The sequence below is a fragment of the Python bivittatus genome, unplaced genomic scaffold, assembly GCF_059951505.1.
Source record: "Python bivittatus isolate LINGU-HERP-01145 unplaced genomic scaffold, Pbiv_v1 ctg000570_np1212, whole genome shotgun sequence".
NCBI lineage: Eukaryota > Metazoa > Chordata > Lepidosauria > Squamata > Pythonidae > Python > Python bivittatus.
The window spans coordinates 7,591,391-7,613,607 of NW_028277097.1; the positions used below are offsets into that span (position 1 = coordinate 7,591,391).

The following is a 22,217-nucleotide window of genomic DNA, read 5'->3' on the forward strand; positions in this document are numbered from 1 at the left end:
TGGGCTCTCTTGTTTTTGTTGCTGTTTCGTTTCATATTCCAAAATTGAATATACAGGAAATCAGCTTTCACTCTTACTAATTGCTTGGCTTCTGTGCTGCAGCTGAAAACTTATTTCTGGGCAGTAGAAATTGCAAACACTGGAAGTATCCAATCTTGCAGAATTTATAGAGCTGGACCCAAATGGCTTTCCAAAGTTCTCTTCTTTGAAATATTTCTAAAGCAAAGTCTTATTTATCAGATTGGTAGGATTTTTTTATAGTTCTGATTTGTTGCTGTTCCTATAGGAAAGCATTTGTGGCAGAAAATAATAATAATAATAATAATAATAATAATAATAATTATTATTATTTGGTGTGCCTTCAACTCAGCGTTGACTCCTGGCGACTGCCTAGACAAGTCCCTGCAGTTTTCTTGGAAATGTTTTCAGAAGTGGCTTGCCATTGCCTCCTTCCTAGGGCTCAGAGAGAATGACTGGTCCAAAGTCACCCAATTGGCTTCATGCCTAAGGCAGGACTAGAACTCAGTCTCCTGTTTCTAGCTTGGTACCTTAACCACTACACTAAACTGACTCTCAGAAAATGATTACTAGAGCTAATACTTCAAACAGCTGATGGAGTATCTCTGGACTTTTCTCAAGCAGGACTAAATCAGCTCCAGAAGCAGGGGACACTTGTTTGCCTGGAATATGGTAGTCTTGAAAATGGGAATGCCTCAATTAACAATCTTGGAACTCATCTTGAAACTCATCTACTGTGCTAGGAAGATTCAGAAAGTTTGGAAGAAAAGAGAAATGATCCTCAAAAGGAACTCTGTGTTTAAATGCAGTGATTTAGAACGGTCTTATCCTTAACTCTTCTGCCCACCAGGGGTGTTGGGACCAGAAGTCTCCAAATAACTGCCAGTCAAGTTCTAGTGCATCTGGAAGTCATAAGATAAGGGAAAGTTTTAACATACTGCTTTCTGGTATATATGATGCTCCTTGTACAGTATAGCAGCTAGAGAACACCACCCTGGGGAAAGTGGAGAAGTTCAATTATTGGATCAAAATAAAAATAATAATAATAGTGAAGTTAATTAAGTATCAGCCCATTCAGAAAGGCTCACCGATGTTTCCAAGCAGGCTATAAGTATTTTTTTGGGGGGGGGGAATCTTTCCTTGGCAGTGATATAGGGAGTGTTTTGTCCCCAAGTTGGGGTTCAAGAAAAGATCTTCAGCTGTTAGGAGTTGTGATGGGAATGTGGTGCCGGGCAACAGAAGTGTTTCAAGCTATTGACAAAGGGCCTTCCTTGCGTGCTTTGTCCTATTGCCAAATCCTTCAGTTTCTTTCATCTCTGTGACCCACTTGGTTTATTAGATAGAAAAACAGAGCCTAGAATTGCTCCTTGATCTTATCAAAATAAGCCAAGTGCAAGGACTGTGGATCATCTGCTATCTTCTGTCTCTTCCCTAGTCTTAGTAGTTGTTGTTTGCATGTCATTGCCCCAGGGATTGTAGACTGATTTCCTATTTCCTATTATTGTAATTAGTTCTTATCAGTTCTTTGTCAGATACAAATCTTGTGACGGATTAGTTATCGCAGCATGTAGGAAGCTAGATGGTAGATAAAGGAGATATTGGTCAAACAAGAAATTACTGAGTAAAATATTAAATCTGGCTTATCTTTAAAATTAAAAGGTCAAACTATTACTATTATTTTGTTTTAGGGCAAATTTTGTTTGTTCAACTTCTAAGTAACCAGTTTAGCTGAGTTTATTTCTTGTAACTTTAAATTTATCAACCGGGTGAATTCTCATTTATTTAAAAACAACAATCATAGAATGTATGGTCTGGAAGAGATTTTGTAGATCTACTAGTCCAGTGTTTCCCAACCTTGACAACTTTAAGATGGGTGGACTTCAACTTCCAGAATTCCCCAGCCAATGGTGGCTGGGGAATTCTGGAAGTTGAAGTCTACCCATCTTAAAATTGTCAAGGTTGGGAAACACTGCCTTAGTCCAACCCCTTGCTTATCGCAGAAATCCATTAAATCATCCTCAAATAGTGGGTATCCTGCCCATTAAAAACCTCCAAAGAGGGGAAATGGATTCTTTAATGTCCCACTTTGTGGCAAATTTATGCATTGGCAGAGAAGTATTCTACGTGTTAGCTTTTATATTTGACTTGCAACATGGCAACTAGCAAGTCAATTTTGCTCAACAGCTGATTTTGCTCATTGCATTAAGGCATTGTGATACAGTTTGTGTTTTGCTTTAACACAATGTAGAAAGCAAGCCAATTTGGTTTGTAAGTTGTGATTTATGGTTGGCATCAATGTGTGAAACCAAGTTTCTATTCTTAGTGGCCTAAGCTTAAGAATTTTTAAGACTGATTAACAGAAATGTTGTAATGTGTGATTGTTTTAGTGTTTGCTTTTGGTTTTGTTGTTTCCTATTCCATTGTTAATTGGAATTTCATTATATGTTTGTTCTGTTAAGAGTTTGATAATCCGGGTTGAAAGGGTTCTCAACCTAAAAATAGCCTATAAGTATTTTAAAATAAATACATCAATTGGAGGGTGGAAAAATTGGAGGGTTTTTTTGTAGTCCGGACGTGGCAGTCCTAGGTTGGACACTCAACAATAAATGTCACATCTGGACTCCAAAAAAACCAGATGACATGAAATGGCAACAAGTGTTAGAGTAGTCTGTATCTCTTTCCTACCATCTAGTGCTCATCCAGATATTTGTGGCCAGATGTAGCAGCACTAATTAAGACTTTTCACTCCTCTCTTTGCCGAAGATATAATTAAGTCAAGAGATTTTAACCCGTACAGTCTTGTCCAAACTGAGACACTGAGGTTAAGAGATTAAGAATGATTAAAAGCAGTTTGAAGTTCAGATGAAATGGGAAGCTGTGTTTAATTAGGGACTGTTTGCACTGTAAATGGAAGAGTAAAGGTTTCATATTTAGGGAATCTTTGATGGTGACTGTTGTTAATATCTGAGATGGCACCACAGAAGAAAGCTGGCAAAAAAACCTAGCTCCTTTGTCCTGCACTATGGTTGTATGCATGCAGGTAGGGGAATATGGCCCCAGCCTGCCATTGCCTATTTCTAAAGGAGTTTAGGGCATTGCTGGCCTAAAACACTGTTTCTCAACCTTGGCAACTTTAAGATGTGTGGACTTCAACTTCCAGAATCCCCCAGCAGCAGAATTCTAGAAGTTGCAATCCACCCATCTTAAAGTTGCCAACGTTGAGAAACACACTGGCCTAAAGTGAACTCCATTTGAAATCAATTCTCCCAAGTGTAAACTTAGACATTGCAATGATGTTTTTCACCTTACATTTTTTTTTCAAAATATAGGCTTAAATTGGTCAAATGCATAAAGGGCAAGAGTACAGATTAAGCTTGTTGTAGTAAAGAATGGAAGCTGAAGGCTCTAAACTGGGGGTCAGTTGGGTTTGTGCATAAGAAAACAAGTCCATTTTCTATTTATGTACATTTAGCGTTACTGTCAGCCAAATTGGTAATTCGTTTTGCTTTCCCAGAAATATGCAGTACTTCTGGCATGGGCTTGTAATTAAGGGGAAAATTTGGAAGCTTTTTATGTTGGCAATAGCAACAGGATGTGTAATATGAGACACAAATATCTCCAGCGCTGCTTTTCTTTTGCTGCTGAAATAATGTACCGTTTCTGTATATAATTTATACTGTATAAGGATGATCACTGTCCCAATAAATCCTTCAGGAGATTGTTTAGCTAGTATTGATGTTCCGAACATAGATATGAAGTACTAAATTTCTCTTTCCTTAATAGGAAGTTAGGGCAAATCCTAACAGGGCTGTGAGAAATCATGATCTTTGTGAACTTCAGGATCACACCTTCTGTTTTTAATTCCAAAATAAAATAAAATTGGCTTACTGTCTTAGGTTTTTCTTGTCCCATACAAGTAGCTAACATTTGTAAACCCATATCGTATGAAGGAAACTAACTGCCAAGTTAAAAATCTGTTTTTGATTCTGATTCAATTTCCATTTTACTGTTGACATGTAATTGTCGTAACCCTTTTTTAAAATTCACCTAATGCTTTCTAGTAAGATAGAGAAGGTGTCAACTAATCTTCAAGATGCCAAGGTTGAGAAACACTGCTCTAATTAATATAAATTAAATAAATAAATAAATAAACCATTAAGTGTTTGTCAGGGCCAGTTCCATTTTGGTGCCCTAGGCCAGTGTAGTCCAAACTTGGCCACTTTAAGATGAGTGGATTTCAACTCCCAGAATTCCCCAGCCAGAATTCTGGGAGTTGAAGTCCACTCATCTTAAAGTGGCCAAGTTTGGACAACACTGCCCTAGGCAAAAGTCATATGTTGCTACCCCCTATGGTTTGGCTCCTCTTCTGATTTGATTCCCATCTTGTTTCTTTGAGTTTTTGAGCTTTAGGATTTTCAGCCCTGGACAATTTTTTTCTTGGACATTTTCACCGTATTAAAATGCCAAATAAGTATGTATTTATTTATTTATGGCTTATAGTTGACAGTTGCTGGTTTTTTTTGTTCTTACTACAATTTTTCTAGCACATGTAATAATTCAGTACATATTGAAAATAATATCCAAGAGCTGACTCTGTGAATCTCTGCCTCCAAGCCTTTGAGTTCAAGGAACAGTGTGGGTGACTCTTGACATGCCAAAAACAGATGGTACTATTGGTAGTTAATGGTGCTCCAGGACAAAAAATCTTTGTCATACTATATTGGTTCCATTTTTAGCAATCAAATCTTTATGGGCCCTACCACTTTCATAGGGTAGTTATCAGTGCAAACACCTCTGTTTGGCCCAGGTACATGGAAGACAGACGCCCACCACATTTTTAACCATCGGCCAAGTTATCTTGAACTGCTAGAATTGGGAATTTGGCAACATTTAGAGAACCATGAATTCCCGATCCATAGTCTAGCTCAAGTTCCTACCAGTTTCACCAGGAATGACTTGAACTTTAGAGGGACCAATTTAGCACAAGCTGTTTTCTAGACCTGCCCACTTTAATTGAACTAGCTAGAGATGGAAAATACTGTTTCTTGGTATTCACAGATGAGGTGCTTCAAAAATTTTCTTCTGATATTTGTTTCATGTGGAAGCTGTCATTTGTAAAAGTAACAGTTGATGATACTCTTTGATTATGGTAACTTTGTCAGACAACAAACATTCTTCAGCTAAACACGGAGGCAGATCTGTTTATGTAGAGCTGGCTTTGAGTCTTGTAAGTTCATCCCATGTATTCTTTTAAACTTGCAGCCCAACGTGGTCTTATATAAATGTGATTATGTACAACCCCCTAATTATCTGCCTGGGGAATGCACTGTGTTTATAATCTGAGAGAGATAGCAAGGATACTTTTAAAAAGTGTAATTTTTTTCTAATTTGGCATCATTTACCCTTGGTAAACCAAAACAAAACCAAAAAAAAAACCCCAAAAAACCCTGCCTTTTTGAGCACAAAACAGGCTGGAGAAAGTTTACAGATCTGGAAACCTGCATTGTTTCCCTTCAACAACACAAGTAACCTTTGGAACATCCAAAACAGTGTTTCTCAACCTCAGCAACTTTAAGAGGTGTGGACTTCAACTCCCAGAATTCCCCCAGCTAGCATGGCTGGCTGGGGGAATTCTGGGAGTTGAAGTCCACACCTCTTAAAGTTGCTGAGGTTGAGAAACACTGATCCAAAATGTTCAGCTCAGATTGAGAAATAGACAAGCATTCTTCTTTCATCCCAACCACATTCTCATCCCCAGCCCTGGGGAGTCTGTGGCTCTCCTGATGCTGATAAACTACAACTCAGTTTCTCCAGCCTGCATAGCTTACGGCAAGGGATGGCTGGATTTGGAGTTCAGTGATAGGTTTTTCTGTCCTACCGCTCTACTAACTGGCCAGGCCAGTTAAAAGGCCAGGAGCAGATATAGAGAGCAAGAGCTAGGTGGTGGGAAGAGCATTTTAAGTTTCAGAGTAGAAGGATGAATGTTATTTTCACTCAGAAAATAAACCAAGCTACTTTCTGGTCTTGGAGGAAGTGACTCGGCAGTAAATTTATTTGGCGGATTTCTGAGCCAAAGCTAATATGAGCCATGGGAACAGATTGTCTACATCTTATGAAACACAACATCAGTCCCTTTCTTTGTATCCTGTAGAACATTGGCTGTTACTGCTTAGCCATCCTTCCCCCCTTGCCACCCTCACATATGAATTTCCTTGTTAACATTTGGGATGGAAAGGGAAATTGCTATGAATTTCCACCCAATATCTTGCCGTCATGACCGAGTCAGTCAGGGCTGGGTTGAGATGTGGTAGCGCTGCTATACGCTCAAAATAAATGTTGTGTAATTCATCATCTTAGCGGTTTTTCCTCTCCAGTTCCAAACTCTCATTAAAGGCTGTTGGCTGTGATCACAGTCTTGCCATATACAAGTAACAGCACAGATTATGTTCAGACAAAATCGGGAAGGGAAGGGGGATCTTTCAGCCTTTTCCCCTGGACATTTGGATGACATTGAAAAACACTAGAAAGCATTAACTCCCCCCGATGAAATATTTACTCTAACAATGATAAATGTAAGATTTCCAATAATTTGTAGTAGGAAGAACAGTAGCGTTCCTGTATGCTGAGGATTAACATGGGAAAGTTAAGAGAAGCTTGTCTCTGAGCAAGCTGTTAGTTTTCAGAACTAAAAATCTATTAAGAGGATAAAAATGAAGTCTCAACCCTGTAAGAAGTAGAAAAGTCTGATAGTCTGATTGCTCAGAAATTAAGACTGAATAGGCAATGTCAAAAGGGAAAATTTTTATGCAATGAATCCTCTTGTTATTTCCTGTTTTCCTTGGCTCTTTTTCTAAAAATGTGAACAGATGGAGGAGTCTGAAACCAGAAGACCGCTCTGTTTTATGATCACATTGGTGGTTTCTTCCATCTGTGACTTTTTGCCCTGCAATCTTTTTAACCTGAAAATATGGAGAATCTAGGTTTCTAAAAGCTTTGCAATCTACAATTCTGTTTGTAACCAACATTTAAAATAACATTAGGTAATTATAACTAAAACTAAACCAAACTAAAACTAAATTAAAGTTTTACATTTAATAAATATACCGACATGATGATTTTATGAGCAAATCGGGATATACGTAATGCATGTTATGTTCTTGAAATAGCAAAGTAAACATAGGAAACAGAAGAGTGATATAAAATGAATGTTCCATCTTTTGGGATGAGGGCTATATTTGCTTTTCCAAGAACTCCAAAGTACATTTGGGGACTGACTCCTGAGTATTTTACTGCCTTACTATTCAGCACTAGGAACATACAAATATGGATAAATACTTAGATCCTGCTGCTGACATTTAGCACCCTCCCATTGCTCTGCAGTCTGGTGAAGAACACGTACTGATCCACTAACCTCCAGGTGGAAAGTCAATGACAGGAGCAAATAACTGACTTGTCCCTTCTCTTGTGAATATAAATGTTAGTTCTTTCAGGAGGAGGAGGAGGAAATGCATTCTCATCCTTTCCTTTGAGTGTTTTATTGTATAGCTTGGGCAGGAATTGTAAATATCTAATGTATACAAGTCTTCCTGTTACATAGGTTTTAAAAATAGTAACGTTACCTATTCTTTAGATAAGTGTTTCTCAACCTTGGCAACTTTAAGATGACTGGACTTCAACTCCCAGAATTCCCCAGCCAGCCGTGCTGGCTGGGGAATTCTGGGAGTTGAAGTCCAGTCATCTTAAAGTTGCCAAGGTTGAGAAACATTGCTTTATATAATGGAAAAATAATTATTTGGAGGGGGGGGCATATTTTCCCCAATTTTCCCAGGACCTTCAAATTACTAGTCACATTTCTAAATTTCATTGGGGATGAAACAGTTGCCACCTGTTTGGGCCCACTGTGCCCCGTACCTGAGTGTGTACATCTGGCTAGCGCTGCTTGCTCTGTTTAAAATGAATTCCATATTTGCAGTGTAACTGATCTGTGGCCAAAAGTGGATTTAATGAAGTCATAGTGAACCAGAACTTGGCTTGTGTAAATATTGAGCATTATAAATACTCCTTTTAAAAAAAAAAGAGTCACCCAGAATCTAATTTGAGCAACTTGTTCCTAACTGAGCCGAGAGCTTGTTCCAACATGCTACGCTGAGATCAAACCTAAATATTAGAAGTTTCCCCGGCCTCATTTCTCTTTCTGCTTTTCAGCAAGTCATAAAATACGTGGCTTGAAAGATCATGTATTGTAGCTCGATGGTGTTAGTCATGGAGAAGTGAGATAAAGGACTTGAACTGTACTTTTTTTTTTTTCCTCCAGGAGCTAAAGACATGACATAACTTACAAAACACCCACACGACTCATGTTGCCTCTTTGCCTTCTGATGAAAAGTATACATTTCAACCTTAAAAAGCCGAGCCTGCAGCCAAAAGCCTAGTCTGTAAAGAATGCTGGAAAAACCCATGCCTAAAAAAAAAAATAGGTGCCGTCTTTTAAAAACTTTGACTAACCTTTAATGTTTCGTGATGCTCAGGGGTGTCCACAGGGGGCAGGGCAGGTCAAAGAAAGTCAAAATGTACCTTGTCCATGGATATCAGGGAGGGAGTCAAAAAAGTCAAGATGGCAGCCACAACTATGTGATTGGAGCCCTGCTCCTTTTTTTACACGCATCACGTACTGCCATTCCTAAGTGTCTGAGAAAAGTATTTCTTGTTGAGCTTGAGAAACTTGTTGAATTTAAAGCTACTACCGAAAGGCCTTACTGTACTATCTTTTCCCCCCGCACAAGGCCCTCTTGCCTGTTTTGCATCGCCTCCCTCCCCTGTAACTCATACTTTGCTAAAATTTGTCCTCCAAATTTCCTACAGCATTTTTTCCAAAGGAAAAGAGATCTGTTTTTTCTATTCATGCTCAAATTGCTTTAGAATCCCCCCCGCTATTTTGACCTTACCTGTTCTTTGTGATTTCAATACTGCTGCTGTAATTAACTTGCCTATTTCTGCATCACTCTTCAGCCTTCCTGGCTTTTTATTTATTTATCATATTTATATAGCCACCCATCTCACATAAAAGTGACTCTGGGTGGCGTACAACAATGAAAAAGAATAAATACATAAAAATATAAGTAAAAATAACTGTAAGAGCACACAGAACAGGAGGAGATAATGTTAATAAGGGAGCCATTGCAAAATCTCACCGGTCCCCTGGGAGCCCCAGGCCTGATCCCATAGCCAGGTCTTGAGGGACTTGCAGAACGTTGAGAGGGACGGAGCTAACCTCACTTCCCGGGGGAGAAGATCCCACAAGCAGGTGCCATGGCAGAGAAAAAGCCCCAGGAACAGAAGATGATTGGGATTTCATTAATTAATTTTTATTTATTTATATTTCAAATTTAGACACTGCCCATCTCACGAGGAAGTGACTTTGGGTGGTTTACAATAAAAATTTAGGCTTGAGAAGTCAGGGAATATGTAGAGCAGTGGAAAGACGGGTATTTGCCCATACGTCTTGGCTAGCTAAGTGCCAGAATGTTGCATCCCAACGATGAACACAATTTTTCTTTTTAAATAGACATTTTCCCTGTTAATTGAAAGCAGTCCCTTTTGATATAAGGCAGAAGCATCTAATTTATTTTGGGTCAGAGCCACAGTCTAGCTTTCCAATCTGCCAGTGATATCATCTGGCCTATTTTTTGCTTGTTTTTTGAGGGTTAAGGTGGTTAAGGGGAGGGATGGCAACATTTTGCTTTGTAATAGCCTTCTGTTTCCATTCCATCCTTAACAATTCTCAAACCCTCAAATTGAGCAAAATTTGCCCCTGTAAAAGTTGGTTAGTTTGCTGCCAGGTTTTTGTGATGCTATCTTGCCATACTTTGGGTGTGGTAGAGAAGATGCTGCAGGGACTTCAAGGCCACTGATGTATGTCAGGATTAAGGGGAGACTAAAATGTGGTTCAGTTTTACACACAAAGTTGTGGGTTTGATGCCATTGAAATGGTAGCCCAGTTTTCCAGTAACATACAGCAGTTGCAGTTAGAATTCTGCTGATATCCAGCATTTATCCTGCTCAGCTTCTATAGTAAAAGCAATGGAACTATTAATTCCAAGTGAACATCAATTTCTTATAAGTGATATAGGCCAAATATAGGAAAGGGTGAAATCTTTAAATTTGACAGAAGTCGCTTGCAATACAGTTAGATAAATAAATCCTTGCATCCTGTATGTCTGTTCTGCAGTCCTCTGGGGTGTGTGTGTGTGTGTGCATGTATGTATGATGCATTTGGTTTACAAGAAGATGGTTCACAGCACTTCAGTGAAAAAAAAATTGCATTATGTATTATGAAAAAGGAAGAAGGGCAGCAGAGAACATTCAGTCAAAACAGGAGTCCCCAACTCTTCAGCTCATTGACCCCTTCATGAAGCTTCAAGATCGTTCATCAACCCCCAAACATTTATTATATGAAAATAATACTACTTTAACTAATAGTACTACAAATAATATCAACCCCTTGACCCCTCGACTATGGGGGTCAATGTTGACCACTTTGGGGAACCCTGAGTTAAAAGAACTCAGTCAAATGGGATGTGTTGCACATAATGCAATCTTACAAAACTATGGCTGCTAAACATAGTGTGTTTTTCTCTGCTCCTCTGTTTTTCAAAAGCCAAAGACTGACTTGAGGCTACAAAGAAACGTTGATGGCCAAAAGAGCTTGCTATAGTGCACTTGTTTTGGTGTTAGTAGCCTTGAAGATACCAGTGGCATTCAAAATGTCTTGGGTGGGATATCCTTAATTCAGTCTCCTGGAAGAATTAAAGATAAATAGTTACTACTGAGAACACAGGAGGGAATTTCGACTGATTCAGTAATTCTGGACTGGGGGAAGGACCAGGGTACCTTTCCTCCAGCAATGTTCCTGGTCCAAATCTCTCCCAGTGCTCTATAAAGTTAGTCCTCACTTATAGATGGTAGTTGGGACTAGGAGCTCCATTGCTAAGTGACATGGTTCTAAGGCGTGACATCACGTGACTGCTCCAACTTACAATGGTAGTTCTGGCAGTCTCAGTTGCTGCTGTTAGGTGAGTCCCGCAGGGTTGCAGTGTCCCACAGTCACATGATCACCATTTTCAACCTCCTGCCATCTTCCCCATTGACTTTGCTTGTCGGAAGCCGGCAGTGAAGGTCACAAATGGCAATCACGTGACCACGGGATGCTGTGACTTTGTAATTGCGAGCCCATTGCTAAGTGTCCAAATCGCAATCGTGACCGTGGGGACAGTGTGACAGTTGCAACTGCGAGGACCCATTGTAAGTACCCCTTGTTCAGCACCGTTGTAATGTTCAACAGTCGCTGAACAAATGGGCATTAAATGAGGACTATCTGTAACACATTCCTCTATCCTTCCCTCCCTTCCACTTTACAAAGTTATTAGCTATTGGTATTTTTCAGGTGAATTAGGTACATCATCACCCTGTATCATTTTAATACTAATTTTCTGTGCATCTGCTATATAAACACATATTTGAAGGGATACATTTCTTCTGGGGTGACAGTAAGGAGCAGACTTTACCAAAGTTGCTTCGGTTTACAACTAAGGTTAATGAAATTGAGCAGTGCAATATATCATGTCTGACACTTTCCACTCTCTGTAAATGCCCAGGTATTCCAGTATTGTATCTTACTGAGAAGATAAACCAATAATGTTATTTAAATGTTTCTTTTTACTATTAGAACTTGCCTGCGTGAAGGACGATGACCGCTTGAAGTGACCTGTTTTCCATGGTGAATTGCAAAAGAATGTGGATTAACCTAATTCCGTGCTGCCTGTTGATGGTAGCACATTTATGTATTCTGAACCAGTTTGTCTACAGCCAAGAAAAAGGTTGGTGTGATTTGATACCTCTTTGCTATCTGCCTGCTGTCTGTGGTGACTTCCCAGCAAATTCTCTCTCTCAAGTGGGGAATGTGTGGCCTACAAATCTCAGTATCTTTTATCAATGACTGAAGATGCTGGTAATTGTAATCCAGCAACATCTGGAGAACCATAAATTTTCCACTCTTGTATTGCAGCACATTGCTTAATGCATATATTAGGCATTAAATATTTACCTGAAGAAATATGATTTTGTGCTATAAACTATTTTGAACCATATAGAAATGGAACATATTATCCATCTGATTGTGATGTTGAGGGGGCTGGCTGTATTCTGCAGTTACCCTGCAGGAGTTCTTAAAAAGTATTTGAAATTTCGAGGGAATTCCAGCAGTGGTCTTTTGGTATACTTTTACTATTATGAATTTGAAAGAGGCTGGGCAGCACAGCCCTTATGATTGTTAAAAAAAAAAACCCATCCCTACCCCCCACATGTGTTTCTGTGAACATAAAACAGCCTTCCTTGCCCTGGATTCCTTCCAGATGTGTAGACTTCAACTCCCAGAATTCCCAGCAGTGGCCTTATTGGCTGATGAATTCCAAGAACTTAAGAGGACATACCTGGATGGCATCTAAGTTGTGGAAAACTGATGTGGAACGTGTTATTTTGCCCATTTATTTGAAAATGCAGATTTTCAAGCCTGATTACTTTTTCATATGGGTTCCTTTGGATAGTTCTTTCAGGACATATTTTCCCATATCACATGCAGCATAATATTATACTGTCTATGGCAGGGTTCCTCAACTTTGGCAACTTTAAGACGGGTGGACTTCAACTCCCAGAATTCCCCAGCCAGCCTGGGGGGCGGGGGATATGACTGTTGGCATGTGATTTGAGCATTTAATGTTCTTGTTCTTAAAAAATGCTATGCTATGCTGCAACATCTGGTCTACCTCTCAAACTGATGGAAATTGCACATTCTTGTGAAGCAAAAAGACTACATGGCAACTACTGTACTGTAAATTTTTCATTTGCTTTATTTTGATAGCTAGGAGATGCGTTTGGCCTACTTTAATCATGGTCTATTTAAATTTTCTTTGCAAACTCTCTTGCGTGTCCTTAACATGTGGAAAAGCAGAGATGTAACATAAGGCACGCAGAGGTTGGCAAGTTCCAAAACCAGAAAATTATACAAATATTTTTGAAGTAAACTAGAAAAGGAATTATGGCAGGTATTCGCACATCACATTAAGTGTTGGGTTTTTTTAATTCATGATTTCTTGTATAGGCCATAGCTGCTGGTTTCAGTGTTATACTCATCACAGCCAACAAAATTCCACTATATTCCTTTTTTTAGAGTACCATACCTTCAATCTGCTTCCTGAAGCAGTTTGATGTGACTTAACGCATGCGTGCATCTGTTTATGCAAAGATATGTTTTATGAGGATGTTCTGAACACATGTTTACAGCTGTGCGCTGTCAGCATATCTGGTCCTTTCTGCACAAGGAACATCTGAATTCCAGGAGCAGATGCAGATCAGCCTGGCACATCATGAATCCATCAGGTCTCTCTGCTGAAAGTTCAACCAGGATGTGTTGTCTGTATCAAAGTCATTGTGCGGAAGCTACATACTATAATTGCCAGTGACTCATTGTGGTGCCCCATATTATTTTAAAGATCTAGTGATGCGGTCAGGCATAAATTAGAGAAAACACTTTAATAGCTTCCTTTTGAACTCAGAAGAATCTCTTGACAACTGAGATAAAACCCACAATTTGGGGGAAGTCTGTTTCCAGTTCATAATAGGGAACATTTGGCTAAAAACAGCAACTCCTTGTACAGACTCTCTTTTGAGAAGTTTGGGCCATGATCATTTTAGTCAATGAATACAATTTCCTGTTTTACCTAGGTTGAGTTCACGTACAATACTAACCATGTTTTACTGTGGCCTTCCTAGCACCTTCTAGAAATTGGAGCTTAACTCCCAGAATCCCTAGATATTGGCCATACCGTTTACGCATTCTGAGACTCAAAGTCCAACATACCTGAATTGGGGAGGTCCAGTTCACTGTTAAGAGAATTACTCTATATGAGCCTTTGACTTGCAAACTAATCTTCCCCTCCTTTCCCACAGTCACAGTGAGGTATTTCAAAGCTTTTCCTTCTGTTTTGTTTATAGCACTTCTTGTTGCATTTAGCCAAATCTTGTATAAGCTGTGGCCTTGTCTACAGCTGCTGCAGGAATAAACAGCCTTTGGGGGATTTTAAACACACTTGAGAATTAGAGAGCATATTGTGGGCACTCTTACCATGGTGTTATAGCCACAATAATCATAGTTCAGCACAAGGCAAATTGCTGAAGTCAGAATGGAATCATTCTCTGTCTCATTGGATCAAACAAGTAGATACCCAGAGTAAGTGGTGATATTTGCTTCACTTCTTTGCTCTTAAATCTAAAATTCAGATATTCTGCATCAGGAATGTGATAATGATTGAGTTTACAGAGTGTGCTAAGTCAGAGTTGGCTGAAACAAAGTTAAGAGAATACTTGAGAAGAAGTCATAACTGAATTCTTGTCCTGAACTTTGCTTTTAGTACTGATTGTTTATCACTGTAATAAATTAGGAGTGGGATTGGCTGTTTTCTTGGAGAGAAACATTCTTTTTTTCTTTTCTCTAAAAAAACAAATGTAATAGCTTTTCTGGCTCTCTCTGCTTTGTTTGACATTTGCATGTTCCTCTACATTCCAGAGGGCAATGCTTACCTACAGAATGAAATACTTTGTGTTGGCTATAGCCCTCAGGCAATAACGTTAGGAAGCTCCCTTCATCCATGCTTTGCATGCTAACATATAGCCCAGAACCTGATTAGTGGATGCTGAGATACAAAAGGTGGTCTTTTGGTGCCTTGTGACCTCCTTTAGAACAGGGGTAGGGAAACACCTCTGGCTGCTAAGCATTCTTGACTTATGTCCACATTTGCTGGGGCTTGTGGGTCTTGGAACCTAACTGCATCTGGATGAAAGGCCAAGTTTTAACTCAGCAGCTAGCAAGCCAGTTTTACTGTACCTTGAGATACACAAAACATGTATGTTTTTGCAATATTCTTCCAACCTTCATATGTAATTTTCATGGGAGAAGAGGTCTGAAATGGCTAATGACCTGTTGGTACATTAAAATCAAGACTCTTGTTTGATTTAAAAGCAAACTTTACTCAGTGAAATGCCAAATTGTGGACAGTTGATCAATTACATTGATTTTTGCTCAGGCTTAACTCTAAGAATTGTGAAGGAAAAATATTATTTTTGGCTCATTCCTGGAACTGGAAGAGAAGTCCACACCCCTCTCCCAAGTGAATTTCCTGCCTCAATAGCTTGAATACATCTTTTCTTAGCCTAGTTGTTTTGTACTAGTTTCCAATTTGGGGTTTTCTTTCCCCAAGTTTTTAAAAATAGTTAGAGGGGGGAGGGAGCACAGTGATTTCCAAAGAAATCATCAGCTGTCACACAGGGGCCCATGCATACCACATTATCTCCTCCTATTCTAGATTTTAAAAGGAAAGTCTCCTTTGAGTTGAGCTTGAGTTCCAGTTATTTTGTGGAATATCTATGTAGCTTTCTTGGCACCAATATGGAAGTGGTTTGCTATTGCCTGTTACTACTAACTGGGTACTCTGTGCTTTGGTTTTCTTACATGTTTGTTGAACTTCCAACTGTAACCTGAGTTACAAGCTGTGGAACCGTGGCATATTATCTCCTGTAAACTCAACCATCATGGCACTGCTCTAACTTGCTAACCTTACAGGAACCTTCAGTGATTGATATCAGAAACAAGTACCAATTTTAGTGGCTGAAAAGTGCATGGACACAATGAAAACCTCAACTACCACTTACCAGAGACCCATAATTTTTTAAAAGCAGCCTTCCATGCTAGCTTGGAATTATGAGAAATTAAGTTCACCAACTAGACAGTACCTAGATTGGAGAGTACAGATTTAAAACTGATTTGGAACACTGAGGTCTTCCATGTATCATTTGGTTTCCTGCTGAGTGGACCCAGGTGAAGAATTTCCAGATGAATCACAGACCTATTTTCCAACCAACACACCTTCTCAGTGGAGCTCTTTGAAGGCTGGAAGTAGGGAACTGTCTAGTTCTAGCAAGGGACTACCTTTGTAAAGATGCAGAAATGTTTAACTATTTAATAGATTTGTAAGATTTATATGGCCACCCAACTCAACAAATTGACTCGGCGGCATACAAAAGTCAACTACAAATACAAATCTTCCCTCCCCCAAATGAAAAGAAACACAATGCTTTAAAAATCAGCTAAAACCATAACATGGTACTGGATGAAAATGTATTGCAACTAATAATTGAGACTCCACTCATCTAGAGCCAAAGGCAGGTCTTAACTGCCTTTCTACTTGTCTTTATTAAAATGAAATGTGCTGGACTTTCTGACCATCAGAGAATTCACATACAGTTGATTATAAAATACCTCCTGTTTTTTAAAATTTTTGTGTGAGTTTTTGTGGTTTATGGTTTGGTGGTTTGTGGCTTTTGCTACAGCAAGATGATTTTTTTATCGTCTACCAGAGTGTCCTTCAGGCTCATATACCACATATATTCTTTGCTACCTTTTGAATGTTCATAGTTTTTGGAGCACAGATTTATGAAGTGTATGCTCATTAACATTTTTATTGTGGTTCTAGATTCTTCATACTCAGCTAAGAACTTGACATGTATAACACACAATCTTGATAAAGTTGATTGCACTTGGACTACGGCTGCTGGAGATGATTCTGAACTTATTTATCAATTCTGTTACAATGCCAGGTAACAATACTGACAGCTTTTACAAAGTGTTTCCCGGGAATTTACACTGTGATGTACTACGTTTGTATCTGGAGTTGGTTTAAAAGAGTGGCTTTAGAGGCAGAGCACCAATGGAGTCTATAGGACTAGAAGCTTACCTTGTCATAAAACTACTAAATAAACTCAACTCATTCATGTTTGGCCTCTGCCGACAGTCACTGCCAGTGTGTCCCAGGTGTGATGGTGAAATGGAGAGGACAACATCCTTCACACAGTATCACCACTGGTATTTTCATTCGCAACAATACTGGCACGTTGTCTTCACTCTGTCGTGTTACCCACTTCCTATTACTTTCCCTAACTTTCCCAGCTCTTCCTGTCTTTAGCTCCTTTCCTCTCACAGTGTGGGAGAATAATACTGTGGGCCAACATCATGGGTTTATTGTTAATCTTACAACTGCAAAGCACTTGGTGCATTTGAATGCAAAGTATGAAGGAAGTATTATTCCTACTGCCCCATGTCTGTCATGGTTTGTTTTGCATCAGGCCTATTTGATCCAAACCATCAATGTGTTTCTGTTTGGCTTTCATTCATTTAAACTTAAAATCTAGAATTAATCAGTCCATTGATTAATTTATTAATTTGTATGCTTTTCCTTGCAGAACAGGGCTGGGACCACACTGGCTTATTTTCAGTCGCTGAGAGCTCCTGGGGTTAAGTGTGGTGGTGATACTGTGCTGGCATTAGAATAGACAGGACCAACATTGCTTTCCTATTTAAATGAAATGTATAAAATTACCCAATCTGATAGATAGATAGATAGATAGATAGATAGATAGATAGATAGATAGATAGATAGATAGATAGATGAGTGAGCATTACATTCAGACAGTGGCATCTGCAAGTGAGGAAATCTTTTTAGGCAAGGGGTTCAAGGGAACTGCTACCACCTCTGAGAAATCTTTAGAATTATGCAGCCATCTTTTTTACATGCATTGGCAGAAACTTTTGCAAGACCTCCTCTTCAGAGAACCTTATTATATAAGCAGTGTTATACAAATGGAGAAGTTCTTTACATTTCTGAGCCACAGCTCCAGGTTGTATGGGTCTTTAAAGTTGGAAGCAGTGTTTTGAACTGAGTCAGAAAACAAACAAGGGATTCTTGCAATTTTGTTTTAGTTAAATTTTAGTTGCTTCATTTCAGAACTGAACTATCTTCAAGGACAATTCTGCAGTATAGTTCTAATACATTTAGCTAATCCAGAAGTTACTAACTCATGGTTTATTGAAGGAAGTGTTCAGGAATCAAGGAGAAGATTTAACTAAGCTTCCCACACTCTGGTGTGCTCCAGATATGTTGGACTTCAGATACTGTCATTCTGAAAGATGAGATTGGTCCAACACAACTGGACAGCTTCAATTTTTGGGAAGATGGTATAGAAAATACATTAGATAAAGCTGGAAATAGTGTCATTTGGAAATTTGTGTTATCATGGCCACTAAATAGGATATAAAACCAAGGCTAGCCTGTTTGTCAAACTTTGCCCAAACTTTTTTTTCCTGCCAATTTCCCAAATACTTGATTGTCTATTACTTGGCATTAAACCACTGCTAGTCTTTTGGTGCTGTAGCCAAGCAGTTGTCAGCAGTGGGAAAACTTGCTTCTAATGTGGCAGATTAGAGGTAAGATGACATGTTATCTTTCACAAATGGCATGAATCATAAGTCACTTTGTCTGCTTTTGTTTCGATTGTGGGTTTTTTCTTATGCAAATTATTAGAATTTTAATCAAGATTGGGTGTGTCCCATTTTCTTCTAAGTAGGAGGAAAAAATGAAGTAAGATGGGGTAGAAAATATACTAGATAAAGCTGGAAATAGTGTCATCTGGAAATTTAGAACAAATGCTAACTTGCTGAGGCCCTTAAAGAGATGGTTCTACAGCAAAAGGAGTACAATTTGGTACATTGCTTGCTCGCCATTTTAAGAATAAATCAGTTTCATATTTGTCTTTTTTTTAACTTTATTGTACCAGCCTTCACTCAGGCACAAACAACTCACAGTTCAGGATTTCTGTGTTTTTAAATAAGGATTTTGAGGGGAAAAACAGGAATGATATGGAGGGATGAATGGGAAGAATAGTATGCTAGAAATTAGACAGCAAATCCTTGGGAGTTTCATGAAACTATTAAAAAGCATAAGGAATTGGCTTACCATCTTATCTATTGTCTCTTGTCAAGAAATACAAAGGAGATCATAATATAATAATATTGATAATAATTTTTGGGATCTAAAGAAACCATCATTTTAAAAAAAAAATGTCCATACCAGGACTTCTTTAAAAAGATAACAAGATCTTTGTGTCAACCACAAAGAATGAGGATTCAAAAGTAAATGGTGTTCTGATTTTTCCAAGAACCGCATGATACATATTGTCAGGCTAAAGCATTTGAGAGTGTTCCAAAAGACAGCACTAAGTCTGAATATTTCTGTCACAGGGCATTTGAAATAATATGTAAAACATTTTGTTCTGTGAAAGATTCCTTAAGTAACAGGAAGTTGCCACGCAATTAGCATTGTTATATTTTTTTAATTACGGGATTTGGTACCTGGAAAGTTTGATTATAAATCTCTGGTCAGATGAAGTGGTGACGAAGTGTTATCGTGGCCACTAAATAGTATATAAAACCAAGGCTAGCCTATGTTTGTCAAACTTTGCCCAAACGTTTTTTTCCTGCCAATTTCCCAAATACTTGATTGTCTGTTACTTGACATTAAACCACTGCTAGTCCTTTGGTGCTGTAGCCAAGCAGTTGTCAGTGGTGGGAAAACTTGCTTCTAATGTGGCAGATTAGGGGTAAGATGACATGTTATCTTTCACAAATAGCGTGAATCATAAGTCACTTTGTCTGCCTTTGTTTCGATTGTGGGTTTTTTCTTATGCAAATTATTAGAATTTTAATCAAGATTGGGTGTGTCCCATTTTCTTCTAAGTAGGAGGAAAAAATGAAGTAACTCATTCACGCTGTTTTTTTTATTAATGATATTTTTGTCCAGAATTCCAATTGCTGTTTTCCATTACTTTGCTTCAGCAGGCAAAAGCAGATTTAGAAAAAGAAATGTTGTATGAAATACCTTTATACTTCAGAGACCATATTTCTTCTATTTTTGGTACCATACTTAATGGTGGTACAGTTTTATTTTGAGAGTTATATCATAAACCACCTTGATAGGAATGGCGGGGGGAAATCTTATTGGGTTCTTGTTTTTGAAGTAAGTTCCTTCAGTTTGTACTTTCTCAATCTGTACATGGGCTGATATATAAATGCTAACATTTCTAGAATTTAGGATACAAAGGTGCTCAAGAAAATATACATAAGGTGAAAATGCATCAGAAATATGGATCTTCAGGAAAATATGTATAAAATATGTATTTTTGAAAAATATACCCAGAAAGAAATAGACTTTTTAACTCAACTTTTTTAAAAAATTGCAGAGTATCATAGAAATGGATCCAGATATTTATGTTTAGGGATGAAGTTGTAGTTTTGCTCAGTTTTTCATTTTTTCCACCCATTTCAGTCCATTTCTACTCCACGTTGTTATTACTTTGTTAAATACACCTTGCAAATACTTGATGCATTTAATAACCAGTGAGTCTGTTGCATGTATAAAATATATGTTTTGTAACTTTGGCCTTCTTGTCATACATGCATATGAGGAGCACCAAAACAAAAAAATAAAATGCCCTGTGTTCTCTGGAGAGCCTTTTCAGTGCTTTTTAGCCCATGGTTTTAGAATATACTGCTAAATTAAATTATTTAGTTAATTTGACCTGACATGGAAATTTCAATATACAATACCAAGATATTGTGAACTCCTCTGTCCTTTGGGATTGCCGTTCTCTCATAATTTAAAATGATTTGCTTTCAGTCAATCTCCAATGGCTAAGCTGAATTATCTTTTTCTGCAGTTTCCCCAATCCAGGATGTTCATTTACTAAGGAAAAACAGGCAACATTTGCATTAATTGTATTTGACTATATGCGGATTGAGATAATCACCTTAAATTCATCTGCAGAAGTGGAGAAAACCCTAGCTAGAAAAACATTTCTGCTGTCTGAGAAAGATGTTTGTAAGTATACCTTTTCTTTATTCAAGGCTAGATTGTTTGGAATTCAGCGGCTGTATTTGGAGTGATGATAAGAATCAGTCCAGGTGAGCTTCAGGCTTAACATGTTTTCCCTTAAAAATTTTATGCTCTTATTTTAATGCAGTCTGAAATAAAGCACCACACAGAATTCTCCATGTACTTCCTTTTCTAGATCAAAGTATGTTTTATATAACCCGTAAGGTGCAGTTTGTCCTGAAGGTTCTAATAAATACAGAGAAATTGTACTAGTTCAATTTGGGATGATTGGGTTTAGACTGGGAACTCATCAGCCTCTATTGCACCAATTCAGCTCATTTTTCCTCTCCCTTTTCTCCTGATGCACATTAATAAAAGAAAAATATTTCCAGTGAAGTTAGTCACTTTTTAAAACTTTGGTTTAGAGTAATCTGGAGATAAATGGTTGGAAAGAGAGGTTAAGGCCCTTCTAATCCATGGGTCCAGATCTTGCTTGAAATCTCACATGCTTTCTCCGCTGCCTCATCAGGGCAGCTGTATGCTAGGTGTTACGTGTTTTGACTCCTGGCATAAAGCCTTCTCCAGAGGTTCAGGACACTAGGTGAGACTTCTTTTGTCCAATAACAACCTCTACCAGAAATATATTCCTGGTCATCTGGTTCTTTCTGTATGTTATACAGACAGGACAACTAAGGTGATGCATAAACGAAATTATTTATTATAATTTCTACATTGTACGTTGTATGATTTCTATGGGGACATGTGTACTGACATCTCTCAGAACACACATACTCTACTTTCAAGCTTTGGAAGCTTTGGTTTTCGGTATAAATTCCTCTTGTCATTCTTGTTTAGAAATGGAAAGGGAGTTTTCTCCATTTTAAGAATACAGTGGTAGATGATAGATTAGAGATGATGTTTTATTTTGGAATTCAGCCAGACAGTAATTTCCCACAATATTTCATAATAACCTGGTCACTGTTTATGCCTTTGGAAACCATCCAATTTTGTGAGAATATGAAACTCTCCTGCAGTTTAAAACAGTAAGATTCAATGTACATTTTTTTTCAGGAGAGCATAACTCTTGAATTCAAGTGTCCACTGTGAAGCCCTGACTAGAGTTATGATCTTTGAGTGCAGTCTAACCAAAGCTAAAAGTCATTTGTGAATCCCATGAATTATTTTAAAACATACATTTAACTCTTTCTTCTGTTGAAACCTATGACATTTAATAAGGTTTAATTTCACCCTGTTCATCCTAGTAAAAAAAAAAAAAAAAAAGGCCTTCTCCAATTATTTATTTATTAAATTTATACCTGCCCATCTCCCCCTAATGGGGGACTCTGGGCAGCTCACAAATCATTAAAACAATAAATAAATATACAA

At 38.2% G+C, this 22,217-nt stretch overlaps 1 protein-coding gene across 4 annotated transcripts in view; it reads left to right on the plus strand.

Moving 5' to 3' along the window:
- LIFR (LIF receptor subunit alpha) overlaps positions 1 to 22,217 on the plus strand; it is an 89,601-nt gene that overhangs the window by 24,840 nt on the left and 42,544 nt on the right. For all 4 annotated transcript variants that reach the window (XM_025167755.2, XM_025167754.2, XM_007429909.3 and 1 more), the window contains 3 exons: positions 11,744 to 11,894; positions 16,602 to 16,725; positions 20,677 to 20,837. In XM_025167755.2, coding sequence (XP_025023523.2) covers positions 11,792 to 11,894; positions 16,602 to 16,725; positions 20,677 to 20,837 — 388 coding nt within the window. In that variant the 5' untranslated portion in view covers positions 11,744 to 11,791. The remainder of the gene's footprint in view (positions 1 to 11,743; positions 11,895 to 16,601; positions 16,726 to 20,676; positions 20,838 to 22,217) is intronic.